Source organism: Procambarus clarkii, chromosome 60, assembly GCF_040958095.1.
Source record: "Procambarus clarkii isolate CNS0578487 chromosome 60, FALCON_Pclarkii_2.0, whole genome shotgun sequence".
NCBI classification, from domain to species: domain Eukaryota; kingdom Metazoa; phylum Arthropoda; class Malacostraca; order Decapoda; family Cambaridae; genus Procambarus; species Procambarus clarkii.
The window spans coordinates 16,269,915-16,285,138 of NC_091209.1; the positions used below are offsets into that span (position 1 = coordinate 16,269,915).

General features: G+C 38.1%; 1 protein-coding gene across 16 annotated transcripts in view; it reads left to right on the forward strand.

The window, feature by feature from the left end:
* Positions 1–15,224, forward strand: part of LOC123766774 (E3 SUMO-protein ligase RanBP2) — a 69,215-nt gene that overhangs the window by 40,566 nt on the left and 13,425 nt on the right. For 7 of the 16 annotated variants that reach the window (XM_069307592.1, XM_069307588.1, XM_045756134.2 and 4 more), the window contains 7 exons: positions 480–1,550; positions 1,875–2,027; positions 2,129–2,350; positions 2,960–3,206; positions 8,464–8,835; positions 11,881–11,967; positions 13,846–13,994. In XM_069307592.1, the coding sequence (XP_069163693.1) occupies positions 480–1,550; positions 1,875–2,027; positions 2,129–2,350; positions 2,960–3,206; positions 8,464–8,835; positions 11,881–11,967; positions 13,846–13,994 (2,301 nt within the window). The remainder of the gene's footprint in view (positions 1–479; positions 1,551–1,874; positions 2,028–2,128; positions 2,351–2,959; positions 3,207–8,463; positions 8,836–11,880; positions 11,968–13,845; positions 13,995–15,224) is intronic. The other 9 variants (XM_045756140.2, XM_069307596.1, XM_069307597.1 and 6 more) reach the window with 3 other exon arrangements.

A 15,224-nucleotide genomic window follows, 5' to 3' on the forward strand; every position in this document is an offset into this window, starting at 1 on the left:
GTTAGCCAATCTGGCAATTTTGTTATTACAGTATGACTACCAAGCATTATAAACGCTTTAGTTTTTTTTTTATTTCTTTAATTGGTAGAGCTTCGTCTGGCAAAAGTGTGTTGCATATTCATAGAATCGTATCTAGAGGCCAGATAAGAAGTAATTCGCTTGATATAATTTGGAATAAAATTGAGATGTCAACTGTCAGTTTCTCATTCGGTTAATAATGTACATATGCAATATATATTTAGATGTGTTGACCAGACCACACACTAGAAGTTTAAGGGACGACGACGTTTCGGTCCGTCCTGGACCATTCTCAAGTCGATTGTGATGAGTAGGTAGAGACAGGCAATAAATAGGCAAGAGAGAGCTGAGGAGGAAAGTAAGGTGTGTGGTCTGGTCAACATACTTCAGCTTCGTTATTGTGACTCATCGCCTGCATATTTAGATGTTATTTATAATCTATTTATTTTTCTTTTATATAGGCCCTGAGTTTCAAGGAAGCTTTTGAAAAGGCCCAAAAAACCTTGTGTGTCGAATCGGTAACAAATATATCATCGTGCACATCTTCAGAGCCAGTCCCCACCACAACTACATCCTTAGCAGCTATGTTCAGACCAGCTGCTGGATCATGGGAATGTCAGACATGTTTAGTTCGTAACCCTGCAGAGAAGAATGTATGCCTTTCATGTTCTGCAAACAAACCTGGATTTGAACCTCCCAAGGATTTCATGCCTAAGTTCAGCTTTGGAGTAGTCTCCCAATCAAGTGAAAAGGATTCTGGAGTTCCTCTAGAGAAGAGTAGTGATGTGAAGCCATCTTCACTTGCTGCTATGTTCAAACCAGCAACTGGATCTTGGGAGTGTGGCAGCTGTTTGCTTCGTAATGCAGCAGAGGTTGTGAAATGTGCTGCCTGTGGAGAAGGTGGTCCTGCTGCTGCTGCTGTTGAAAGTAAGCCACCATTTGCCTTTGGCATGAAAATCAGTGAAGTGGTATCACCATCCACAATAACAGGTGGTGGAAGTTTCAGCTTTTCCACCACAGAAAGCAAACCAGCATTCTCTTTTGGTGTTCCACAAAATTCAAGTCAAACGTTATCTGCTGCAACTTCTCAGTCTGCGTTTACATTTGGTGCCCTAGGCAAGACGACCCAAGAAATCGCAAGTCCATCGGAGATTAAGCCTGCATTTTCATTTGGAACTTCATGTGACAAATCAAGTAAACCATTCAGTTTCACGTGGCTGCCAAAAAACACAGCAGCAAGTGACGTGTCATCTTCCTCTTCCTCCTCCTCCTCTTCCTCGTCGTCTTCTACCACGTCTACTGTTTCTGCTACATTCTCTACAGGACCTATAACAATTCCTAAAAGCACTCACGAAGATCCCACTACACCAGCAAAGGATGAAAAGTCTGGATTTGTATTTGGTAGCCCAGGAAAATATGAGTTTTCCTTTGCTGGAATTAAATCTAAATCCCCACGCTCAAGAGATATAAGTTTGTGTGAATCTGAAGATGGTGTTCTGGAAGAGGATGATGGCGATCACCTATACTTTGAGGTAAGTTTGATAATAATCATGCTAAAGAAGTTATGAAAAAAAAAACTGACTGGAATACAAAAAAATTATTAAAAATTTGCAATTCAAATAATAATTGGGCCATATGCTTTGCAGCATTAAATAGTAGAATGAAAGCGTAGCACATAATTAAAAATAGGATCTACAGGATGCTTGACAAATGTTGACCAGAAACTGTGTTGTGTACAGTGTTTGTAAAACATGGCCTAAAAACAGTCAACATGTATATAAATGACTGGCAAGCTGAATGTGTTCTAGTGGGTATCAGGCAGATGTAAATAATACATGTTTCTCTGGTTAATGCAGCCTGTCATTCCCCTTCCGGAGAAAGTAGATGTGGTGACAGGAGAGGAAGATGAAGATGTACTGTATTCCCACCGTGCAAAACTGTTCCGCTTAATCTCTGGAGAATGGAAGGAGAGGGGTCTTGGCGATATAAAAATCCTTGGCCATAAGCAGGTATAAGTATTTTCTTACTTCATATTTCTGGTGCTGTTGACAAGATTTGTGATTATCTTGGGAGTATGGAAATATATTTTAATTAATGTTTTTTTATTCAGACTGGCAAGATTAGGTTACTGATGCGTCGAGAACAAGTTCACAAGATTTGCCTGAATCACTGCTTGACTAAAGATATGGAGTTCCGCAAGAAGGATGACAAAACATTCTACTGGGCAGCATTAGACTATGCAGAAAGTAATCCTCAGAATGAGACATTTGCTATTCGGTTTAAAACGCTCGAGATTGCATCCGACTTCTTTAATGCCATAGCTGATGCCAAGGTAAGGTTTCTCATTTTATGCAGATATTTTGGATTATTTTTGCAATTATTAATAGTTGGTCTTTCAAGTGTTGAAATCAGGTGCTGAATTAAAACTGCATAAATATAAGAAATCCATTATTGCAAGTTGATCCATAAAATACTAATAACAATCATAAGGTGAAACTAATTATTTGAAAGTTCTAATTCACTTTTGTCCCTACTAAATATAAATTGCATTTTGAAACAGAAAAGTTTGGAACCCAGTTGTCATGGTAGGCAGTGTGTGTGTGTTTAACTTATCCTGATTGTTTATCCCGTTAAGTTGTCACGTGCCCATCTTTTGACTGTCGGTGACCAGTAACTTGTTGCTCATGGCCTCAGGGCCTGGTCAGACACACTTGGCCACAAGGCCTTTGAGCCACAGAACCTCCACAAGGTAGCCATGATTAGAAACCACATTTTGTATTCCTGCATATTGTAGGACCAAGTTTAGTTAATGAATTGCCTGTACCCAATTAGGCAGTGTAGCATTTAATACTATAAACATAAAAATGTTTATAGTATTAAATTTGAATGCATGTCAGGAGTCAAAGTGGGCAGTGTATTAATGATATTGTTGTTTTTCAAGGTAAAACTGGGAGGAACAGCTACACGTTTGCTAGCTACTACATCAACCCCAGTGAAGCAAGAGGAGGAGAGCAAAACAGGAATCTTAAAAGAAACGTTGGAAATGTCTAAGACCTTAGCATCACCAGTACCACCACAACCTTCCCCAGTTGTTGCTGCCCCGGCTGATTCTACTACTCCAGTTTCTACTCTAACTAAGCTGATTGAGCCTCCACTTGGAGGACTATCTGGAGATTCTAACTTTGGGCGTAAGTTGTCTTGCAAATTGTATTACTGTATTTGAAAAGGCAATCCCTAGTATCAATGCTTGGTTATAATACCAATTATACTAATGTCAGATGTGTGTTTTGCACTTTAAATTTAAAGACATATTCTTGTAAGAGTGTCAAGTCATACCAGGGGCTCCCAAGTAGCCATAAATAGGTAAAACACAGGAAAGTTTGAGAGTGGATGGAATATTATGCAAGGTAGGTTCAATTTGGCTGAGACAGATTATGTAGCATGTGGTTTCATTTAGGGGAATAACAAAAGCGATTGATTTCTGGGAACTTATTACCCTTGTATAAGAGCAAAGGTTATAAAAATGTGTAGATAAACTATGGACAAATAGCTTGGTTATTATTTTAGGTGTACTGTATATGATATTGGTAAATAGAGGAGGCAAGTGTAAGACTAATTGGCAGAGCTGTATAGTTCAAGGATGATCGTGCATTTGTTGCTCTGATGCCTGGTTTTAAATTTATGCATTCTGTGTTAGTTTTCTTAAGAAAAAGCCTTTGGGATTTGATTGCATTCCTGGCAAACATGATTTCATAATCTGTTTTTGCTTTTGTTTTCCATTTAAAGTTGAACTTTTCATTTTCACACTCTTATTAGGGTGGTCTCTCCTCTTTCATATCTCTAATATGTGCCTTTGTTTTATTGTTAGAAATCTTACTTAATTTGCAATCTTTATCTGAATTAGTCTGTGTGGGATATTGCTTTTTCTAAGATAATTAGTGTTGGCTGTGCTGTTCTTCGTCCATTGTAGTCACTCATCCCAGGTCTGTTTCTCTCTAGGTGTGGGCTGCATCTTTCAGCCATTTTCCCCAGTCTACTCAATTATGATAGATTTGGTCATTGTGTTCTGAAAATAGGTTGTATTCTCATTGACAAACATGGAAAACAGTATAACATTAAATTATGACAAATTTCAAATGCATATTTCAGTATAAAAAACTGAATGGAGGAGAGAACACAAGTCATTTCTTATTAATAATAATAAAGGCAGTTAAAGTTCTCCAAATGTCAAAAGTCTAATGTTCAGAGAGCACAACAAATTTAACAGCAAGGAAAATATTCAGAGCAGGTATGCATTACAAGTGATGGTAGTTTTCAAAACACTAGTCCTGTGTCGTATAAGATACTTTTCAATTTTTACATCCCCTCGAAAGGCAAGCAAGATAGCAGAGCTAAAAAATTACAGATTCTAGATTGTATAGATTCAGTAAAGCACTTGAATAGTGATCGAGATCCTCTCATATTCACATGGAAAATACTAGATGGTTAGGTTTTATTGTTCTGTGGATTTAATAATTGTATCATAAAAATATGCTCACCATATTTTTGAGTATAGTAATGGTCCGCACTTATATAAATTTATCTCGTCATCCATTATTGAATAATGTTGCGGCAAAAAACCAATCAGACATTGAAATAGTTAGGTAATATTATCTTAAGGCAATTTCTGCCATACGGTTTGGCTGGAGCCGACCGGCCAGGATGTATATCATGCCAGACTTACAAAAATACGTCACGTACGATTATTTTTTTCTCCCAGTGATCAGGGAATGCATTTTAACAATACAGTATTAGAAGGAAATAAGTAGTTTGAATTTTGTATTGCACCTGGGGTGTTATCTATTAATGGCTGTGTCTCCAAAGGGCTTGCATGCCTGCCACATTCTTGACTGGAAGACTATATCATTAATGATACTGGGGGGAATATACAGTGAATTTCTCATTCCATATGAAGGCAAATGGGGGAGGGGGAGGAAAAGGAGATGGGGTGTAAACTTGAAACAAATGTGCACATGATATACAAACTTATTCATGTGCAACAAGTGAGACCATCTTTGAGCAGAAGTCTATGAAACCATCTTTAGTCACAGCTATGAGAAGATATAACAGAGCACTATAATTTTGAGAGGTATTAATGTGCCATATAACACAATGAGTCAGGGCCCGATATCTTTATTTCACTTTCCTTAGGCACATTTAGATAACACTCGAAATCCTTTGCATATTAATTCATTTTAATTCATCGCTGTGAGGAGGGGCAGAAAGAGGACCACTCTAGAAAGAGAACGGAGACGACTGTACAGGAGAAGGAAAAAAATAACGGAAATGCTTCGGCAGACACAACTATCACAAGCAAGGAAAACAAGCCTAAGCAGGGAGATTGAGGAAATAGAACAAACGTTGAAGCGATCATATGAGTCTAAGGAAATGGAATTGGAACAGAAAGCTATACAAGAGATAAGGAAAAATCCAAAATATTTTTTCACATACGCAAAATCAAAATCCAAAACCTCGACCAGTATTGGACCGTTAATTACAAATGAAGGTACGTACACAGAGGACAACAAAGAGATTAGTGAAATTCTAAGAAGCCAGTATGAGGCTATGTTTAGCACACCAATAAACAACATGAAAGTTGATGACCCAGACAGCTTCTTTATGAATGACATTCAAGCTGCAGATAATATAACGGATATTACCACAAACTCGGAAGACTTTGAAAGAGAAATTGATAATATGCCTATGCACTCAGCTCCTGGGCCTGACTCATGGAATTCAATATTCATAAAGAAATGTAAAGTACCAGTAGCGAGAGCACTCAGCGTAATATGGAGAAAGAGCCTGGATACAGGGGAGATACCAGCAGCACTTAAATCTGCAGATATAGCTCCGTTGCACAAGGGGGGGAGTAAAGCCTTGGCAAAAAATTATAGGCCAGTTGCACTAACATCACACATAATAAAAGTGTTTGAAAGAGTGATTAGGAATCAAATTTCTAGTTTTATGGAAAACAATGAATTGCACAATCCAGGACAACATGGATTTAGAGCGGGAAGATCCTGTCTGTCACAGTTACTCAACCACTATGACAAAATCACAGAAGCCCTAGAAGAAAAGCAAAATGCAGATGTTGTATACACAGACTTTGCAAAGGCGTTCGACAAATGTGACCATGGGGTGATAGCTCACAAAATGAGGTCAATGGGAATAACTGGAAAAGTAGGACGCTGGATACTCAATTTCCTGTCGAACAGAACACAAAGAGTAACAGTCAATCAGATAAAATCAAGTCCAAGCGATGTTAAAAGCTCTGTACCTCAAGGTACAGTCCTTGCACCGCTACTGTTCCTTATTCTCATATCTGATATAGACAAAAATACACGCCACAGCTTCGTGTCGTCCTTTGCAGATGACACAAAAATCAGCATGAAAATTACCTCTGCTGAAGACATTGAAAAACTACAAGCAGATGTCAACAAAGTTTTTGATTGGGCAGAAGAAAATAACATGATGTTTAACAGTGATAAATTTCAGGTACTCAGGTACGGCAAAAATGAGGATCTGAAACATAATACAGGGTACAAAACACAATCGAATCTTCCCATAGTAGAAAAACAGCATGTCAAGGATTTGGGAATAATGATGTCCGACGATCTAACGTTTAGGGAGCATAACCAAGCAAATATCGCGTCAGCCAGAAAAATGATCGGATGGATTACGAGAACTTTCAAATCCAGGGATCCCATCACAATGGTTGTACTCTTCAAGTCACTTGTGCTTTCCCGTCTCGAGTACTGCTCAGTACTCACTTCCCCCTTCAGAGCAGGAGAGATTGCTGAAATAGAGGGAATACAGAGAACATATACGGCACGCATAGACGAGATAAAACACCTAAATTATTGGGATCGTCTCAAAGCTCTCCAAATGTACTCTCTAGAAAGGAGACGAGAGAGATACCAAATAATATACACATGGAAAATACTGGAGGGTCAGGTCCCAAATCTACACAGTAAAATAACAACGTACTGGAGTGAACGATATGGAAGAAAATGCAAGATTGAACCAGTGAAGAGCAGAGGTGCCATAGGCACAATCAGAGAGCACTGTATAAACATCAGAGGTCCGCGGTTGTTCAACGTCCTCCCAGCGAGCATAAGAAATATTGCCGGAACAACCGTGGACATCTTCAAGAGAAAACTGGACTGGTTTTCTAAGAGAAGTTCCGGATCAGCCGGGCTGTGGTGGGTACGTGGCCCTGCGGGCCGCTCCAAGCAACAGCCTGGTGGACCAAACTCTCACAAGTCGAGCCTGGCCTCGGGCCGGGCTTGGGGAGTAGAAGAACTCCCAGAACCCCATCAACCAGGTATCAACCAGGTATTTTGACCAAAAACGGGAAAAAGCTTTAATTTGCTAACACTTTCACTGCCTGATGATTTGGCTGCCTGATACAGCCAAAATACGGAGTATGCCCGGTGATGCAAATAGGCATAAATATTTTTAAAAATTGTAGAAATTCCATTTATTGTCCGAATACTATGGGGCTTGTTTTAAAATGTGTGCCAGTTTCTTCCCATTCTCTGTATACGTCACGTGGCATCCTGACCCCGCCGTGTGGACGCCCACCCACGCTGGAGGCTCACTGTTCTCGTGACAGCTGCGGCCTCCCCTCAAGTATAAAAGTTTCCCTAGTCTGGTTATTTTATCACGAGTGTTTGTTGTTACCGGCTTTATAAACACTGCAAATTGACTCCCAGATGGATACTCGTCAAAAACAGAGCCAATCTATGATGAAAGCATTGAAAGAAACGCATATGAGGGTAAAGTTAGTTTTCGGCAAAAGTATAGAAAAGTGAGACTTGTGTGCCTAAATGCACCTTTACAGCATTCTATTGCGAACAATTTGATACCAAATTGGACGACGTAGCACGAAACTTTAGGTGAGAAAGCTAAAATGAGTATAAACAGTTGTGGGTGGTGGCGAGTTCGCGCACACTGCTCGACCTACTTTCAGTGCGGGGCGGGTTGCCCGCGGGCCAGCAAAGTGTTAAAACGAAAACTTGAAAAGAAAAAATTTATTAAATTGAACAGGCAAGTTTAGTATTAACCAGACAGCTTAGTTTAATAACAGGACAGCTTAATTTGCAGAAGGATTTGGGATACAAATAAAACATGGCATTACATGCATAAAAACTGGGCATTATTTTCATGGAAGATATAAATGTAACGAGTAAATTTTTTAATGCAATGAGTCGTAGGTTTATTTTAAATCTACCTTGTAGATCATTTAGAATGTAGTCAGATGTTTTATTGTTAATTGCAATTTATGGGAAAATAAAGAGGCCATGCAATGGGAAATATGGGTAATATTAACCAATTTAGCATACTTTTAATGTTGTAAAATTCTTCACTGCTTTATACACACTACAACATCTTGAATTCATACAGGATCCCCTGCCTCCATATTTGGAGTATCAGGAGCGCCTTCTCGATCAATAACTGGGGAAACCACAACATCCTCATCGTCAGTATTTGGGGGAACAGTAACGTCCTCATCATCCTCAATATTTGGGGGAACAGTAACGTCCTCATCACCCTCAATATTTGGGGGAATTGTAACATCCTCATCACCCTCTATATTTGGGGGAGCTGCAAAATCATCATCAATATTTGGAGGAACACCAGTATTTGGTGGAAGCAGCATCAATACTGTGCCCGCTTTCACTACCAATGTGTCAACCAACTTCTCCTTAAAGACACCAGCACAGCCGAATGTGCAAAATGTAACCACAGTCAGTCGTGGAGCTGGGGGCTCATCACGTAAGTCTGTTAGACATGTTCGTGTTTTAACCCTTTATTATTTTTCCTTGTGGTTACTACATTTATTTTTTTGGGAAGTGACAAGAAAAGTTTGACTAATTATAGTTTGGTCAATTGAACACTATTCTTTCGTTTTGACTTTTACATAGTTTTTATTTAAAATTTTACACATTGGAAATGTGCCAAGTGATGAATCCCCCATCCCCCCCCCCCCCTTTTTTTTTCTTCTTTTATTCTTCACTGCTTTGTTGAGAGGGAATAATACGTAGTAGGACTTTTGACGCATGTGTATAAAGGGAAAATGTAATTAATAATGTATTTTTGTTTAGGAAATATAACCAAAAGTATATAAGTATATTGCATTTGTTCCTGTGCTTTATTTTAATTTTTTTAATAACTATTTGATAATTACATATTTTGTAAACAATAGTGTAATTTTGAGGAAATTCCTTAAAATAATTTAATTGGTTACTTCTAGGGTGATTTCAAGTCTATTGTAGTTACTCTAGCACAGTAGTACACTGATTTTTCAGATTTTATATATCTAGTCAGCTTATAGAAGTTTAATTTTCCTAGCTAGTACTTGAATACAAAAATGAATGGTTAGACATCTTAACACTCGTATTGCGCTGATGCACTATGCATCAGTGTTTGGTTACTTCTCCAAATGCACTCTAGAACCCTACAAGACTTTGCAAATATTGCCATGTGCACCTTTTTGGGGCTTTGTAATGATTTTCTGTAGGAAAATCTGCTAACATTACTAATGTTGCAGCAAAAGAGATTACTTGTAACACTATCGTGAAACGGCAAAAGAAAAGAGGAGCAAAGTCATTGCTGAAGTTGATGCTGCAGTGTCCATTGTGAAGGTTCAAAAAATAATTAAGTTTTTCTGGCAGCTATTTGCTTCTATTTACCATACAGTATCTATCACAGTAACACCCAATAACTTAAAAGGACCATATACTTCCTTTAATATATTGTCTCCTCAGTCTTATGGTTTATTGCCTTGCATCTGCACCTGTTGTTTACATTTCACTTCCTGACTCTTTATGTTGCGAACACACATGCTTCTCGACTGATCCATTTATATGGCTGTCTTGTTTTAATGTAATTACCACACTATAGTTTTATAACTGTACATAATGATTCAACACTGCCACTCCTTCACACAGCACTCTGGTAACTTATATTACTATCTTATTTCCTTCCCTGATTAAATTAACACTTTGGCGTACCCCGCGCGCCACCCCTCAACTGTGCGATATGGGACCCAGGGTGTCACGGGAGCGCGTGTAAATTCTGAAAAGTGTATACTCTCTTCAACTTTGTCACCTTAATTCTCGTCCTACGAGATTAAATTTTGTATCATTGTGTTCGCAATAGAATTCTCTACAGCACTAAATGCATATAAACTCCAAAAGCCCGGCTAATGACCCGCAGCAAACAGAAAGTGCGAACGAGTTACCCAGGAGCGCGCAAACGCGATAAAATGTTCTCACTATTTTCACTCTGGTCACCTCAATTTTCGTCCTAGGTCTTTCATTTTGGTCTCAATGGGTTCGCAATAGAATTCTCAAGAGGAACATTAGCATATAAAATAAAAAACCTGGTCACGCTCCAACCGCCGACGAGTTGAAGACGGGCCACGCGTTATCCGCAAGTGAGCACTCGGACGCCTTCCAGCTACACTCCGAATTCCCGCCCTTTTCAAGCCTTTCTTTCGCAATTTTCTTCCTGGAAGGGCCTTGTTCATGATCACTATCCATTGTGGAGTAAGCGTTGATAGTTTCTAAAGCCGCAGTAAGAAATATAGCCACGGAAAATAGCTGAAATGTTCACACGTTTGAGATGCGAGGGGAGGCGACATTGGTCACAACAGTGGAGCGAAAACAATGGGCCCACGGCATGTGCCAAGCCGTCTGAGGGCCACGAGGCTCAACAAAGAAAATGGGAAGACATCGGCGTGCATTTTAAAACCAGTCCCCAAAAAATTGGATAAAAACCTGATTTTTGGCGATTATTTAAAATGGATGACGCAACATTGCGTCATCCCCGGCATTACCGACAGTAAACGGATGACGCAATGCTGCGTCATGCCCGGGCGAAAGTGTTAAACATTCAACTCCAGTTGCACAATTTCCACATTTTGTAAACCGCTCGTCCTAGACATCGTAGAATTTTACAATGTCTGCAGAAGGCCAGAAATCGCAGAATGCTGTTGTACACTACATTAACACAAACGAGTCATTCATTATACCGTCAAATAAAACATTCACATTACTTCTTAAATAACTTTGTAATGGTGTTATCAGAACTGCCAGGTCCAAACATAATCACTCCAAAAGTTCCTTAACTAAGTTCCTTAACTAATCATATACATTTTCCTTAGTCTCTATAAGGCACCGTAAGTCTCTCATACATTCTGTTCAAGCTGTCTCGATGCAAATATCCATTTACTCACCCTCAACCATAGGCTCCACAGAACTTGATACACGATCAGTTCTGCAGTTCATTTTAACCAATACCAAAATGAATTAATGCCTTTTAATTTGTATTCACTGTTGTCTTAACTTTTTATATAGTAATACAAAGTGTTTTTGTCTACTCCTTTGACACGGTACCACTGTCCCATGCCAGCTGGCAAATTCTCATCACCTGAAGCTTTCTTTACTTATCTTCTAAACAAATGTATTTGCTTCTTTCATAGCTACATCAGCTGACATGCTCATTTCTCATGTCGTTCAGTCCAGTGATGTTCATATTAGAACATCTTTCATACTACATAATATAGCTGAGTAAATGTAAAATTATTAAAAGGATTAATGGTTTTAACGATTCACTGATCCACTCGACCCGTTTATTTTGCTAGCAGGTGCTCGAGAGCGAGTGTTAAATGTCGCATTAATTCTATATTTTGATTAACATATTCATGCATGTTGAGGCAACTTATATTGGTTCTTGTTGTAGCTACCTTAGATGTAAGCTTGTGAAGCACCTGAGTTTGTGCACATTGGAGTTACACTGCACTGTATTTGTTTTTAGTGTTTGGGGGAGCAACCTCAACGTCTACGTCCACAAGGAGCTCTTTTAGCTTTGGAGATAAATTCTCCTCTGAGCGCGAGACTACCGGTAAGCATCCAGCCTCCAAAAAATTTTAGTTTAGCTGTGGCTTGGTATTTTGCATGAATGCCATTGTACTTGACAAGTTTGCCATGTGGAAGCATTTTATACTCTCCATCCTTGAACAAGTTATTATAGTGTCACTAATCGCAGTGTGTGGGGAAAAAATACATAGTAATTAGATTTTCTGAGCAGTCCCCACATCCATGCCAAGCCATATGAAATGCTGGAGAATTTTCAATTTGACGTCGAGTGATATACAAGGCTCATTCATGTATTATGAAATGCCTTTCTATGTTATATTTGGTATAGCAGCACGAGTGAACCTACCCTAAGCCATAGGGGTACATGCTGCAGTCAGGTTATGGAGTACTACTGCTACTGTAAATAATGTGAGAGAAGCTTAAATGTGTTTCTGAGAAAACTTTGCAACTATACATATATAAGATAATAATAAAAATATTACAATTCCTTTGTAAATAATTAGATATATACTGTATACAGTGTTGTGTACATATAATGCCAGTGTTCTTTTTAACACTAGTTTGTCAACATGCTTAACCAATGCTAGCAAATGTTTTTGTTATAAATTTTTTCAAATTTTTATATTTATATTTTATCATTGCTAAAGCACAAAAGAATGGGTTTTCACTTGAATTTCTGGATGGTTTGAACATCTTGTGTTCAATAGAACAAACAAATGCTCATCACGGTGAGCATTGTTTGCCCAAGCAACAGCCAAGCCCTGCTATTGATGGTCTTAATTTGCAATCATCAAAATCTCTTATGGCACAAATGCGTTCCTGATCATTCTTGACGAGTGCCTTAGGCCTCGATATAAGTCAAAACGTGTATGAATACTCTCTGGCTTCTTGTCCCCAGACACAATGAATTTTATTATTTATTATTACTACTACTATTAGTACAGAACTTTTTCAAGGATGGGTTGGATCTTTTTGTTGCTGTGCAAAAACTGAGTCATCCTCAAACTCCTTCCACTTTACTATACTTGGTGCAAGTTACAGTATGGGAAACCTTAACTATGTCTACAGTGGGAATATATTTTGCATTTTTATTTTTCACAAGATACATGGGATCTATTTTGAATATTGATTTTTATATTTAATATATCATTACAGTACAGTGATGGTGTACATTTGATTAGTTAGATATTGTATGTAAATTGTATTTCAATTCTGACAACCTGGCATGAAAAGTTTGGTAAAGTGGATGTATGTTTTGTGAATAACGAGAGTGGCCCATTTAGTAGCAGACACCTTAGTATATCTGAAGCATACCTAGAGAGGGTTCCCGGAGTTCTGCTTCCTGAGCCCGGCCTTAGGCCAGGCTCAAACTTGGGATAACTTGGTCCAACAGGCTGTTGTTTGGAGTGGCCTGCAGGCCCACATATCCACCATAGCCTGGTTGGTCCAACACTTCTTGCAAGAACTTGCCTAACTGCCTCTTGAATAAATACATCCAACTTTGTTGTAACAATATTTCTAATGCTGGCTGGGAGGGTGTTGAGCAGCTGTGAATCTCTAATGTTCAGACAGTGTTCTCCGATTGTTAGTGGTCCGTCCCTACACCAGATACAGTATTTTGGTTGAATAATGTTAACACTTTTAGAATCATAACTGCTAAAGTGTTAACTGCCAAGTAGAATTTATTTGGGCCATGCATAAGTTTGTTCAAATGGCGGTCATCCATAATAGTTTCAGTGATATATAAAATGTCAGCCTTTTATAATTGTAGAATAGTTATTGTGACCACTAGCATACAATAAGTATTTATTCAGATTGTATTAATAGATTGTACTGTGTGTGTTAATTTAGCTAAATGGGTCTTAATAGTAAATTTTATAAATATTTATTCTATATTCTCTAGATGCTGTCGAAATCATATACGAGAAGAAGGCAACAGAGGAGCAAGTCGAGAAGGCACGGAAACTCCAGCTCCCAGACAACTTTTACTTGTATGAGGATGCTCCTCCCTGCCCAGGATGTCGTGGGTGCCAGGGTGACGAGGTAGACAAGGTAAAAACGGCTTCTGGTAATAAATGCCAACCAAACGTTAAAATTGTCAAATACATGGTATGGGGTTCGGAAAGAAAATTTTGTGGTTAGATGGTATTAAAACAATTTTAAGTTCTGGTTGCTGTAATTCCTAAGCTAAATGTCACCTGGTTTCACTTTGCACTCCAGTAATCTTTACACTGCACACCTAAAATTTGATTGATTTCCTGATGTCACGTTATATGAAGAAAAAAAATTAAATTTTAGTTTGGCCTCATTGATGTGAAGAAATTTTGATGTCGTATTCTGAGGGATAAATTTAAAGTTAACTATTTATAACGAATTTCTCCTCGATAAGTCTTGTACAATTTTTGTCATTTTTTGTGCATTAGTTACATTCACAAATTTTTTAATGTTACATCTTTATTGCATTTTCACCAATAATAATGCTTCCCAACCAAATTTACTAAAACTTGTGTAGTTACCCATATTATCCTCTATTTCAGTGTGTTTTCTATGGTATCTCCCTTTCTCCAATGTATATAATAGTGTAATTTTCAATAGGGCATGATCTGATCAACACGGAACATCCCCTTCTCTTACTCTTGTGGCATAATGCTTTTAATTTGGATAATGTCTTTTTAGTGAGGTACATCTTTCGATAATAATGGCCTTTACATAAATTGAATACCTGATCATGCAGGTGGTCAGTTCCTGTTTCTGGCCATGGCTGATTACTGGCATTTATGTCCCACATAGTATTAAGTTGCTTTTCTTTGAATCCACTTGACATTAAGATCTGGTAACCACTTATTGTTTTCCTTCTTTTTCTTTCTTAAGGGGGCATATCAAGGTGAAATTAAAAATTGTTCAATTTGCTTATAAATTTATTTATGAAATGGTTATAGAAAGGGCTGCAACTGGTCCAAGTTTCACCATCACACCCTAAACAGAAAAGGAGAAAAAAAATACACAACGTATTATGCAACGAATTTTCAACATTTTCAAATAATTTTAGGGACCACATTTGTCAACTAAAATCATTTCTATAACACTCGGATATTAAAATTAGCACATAATAAAGGATTGTAGTGATCAGTTTTATCAATAAAGTGTTTAGTGCAATAATATCATTTTTCAAAGTTACCCTTCCAAAAATATGCAATATATGATGTTTATAAATTTTTATAAAATCAACAAATGGACTTTGGACTAAAATGTCTACTAGGTTTTGTAGAAGCACAAACTCTA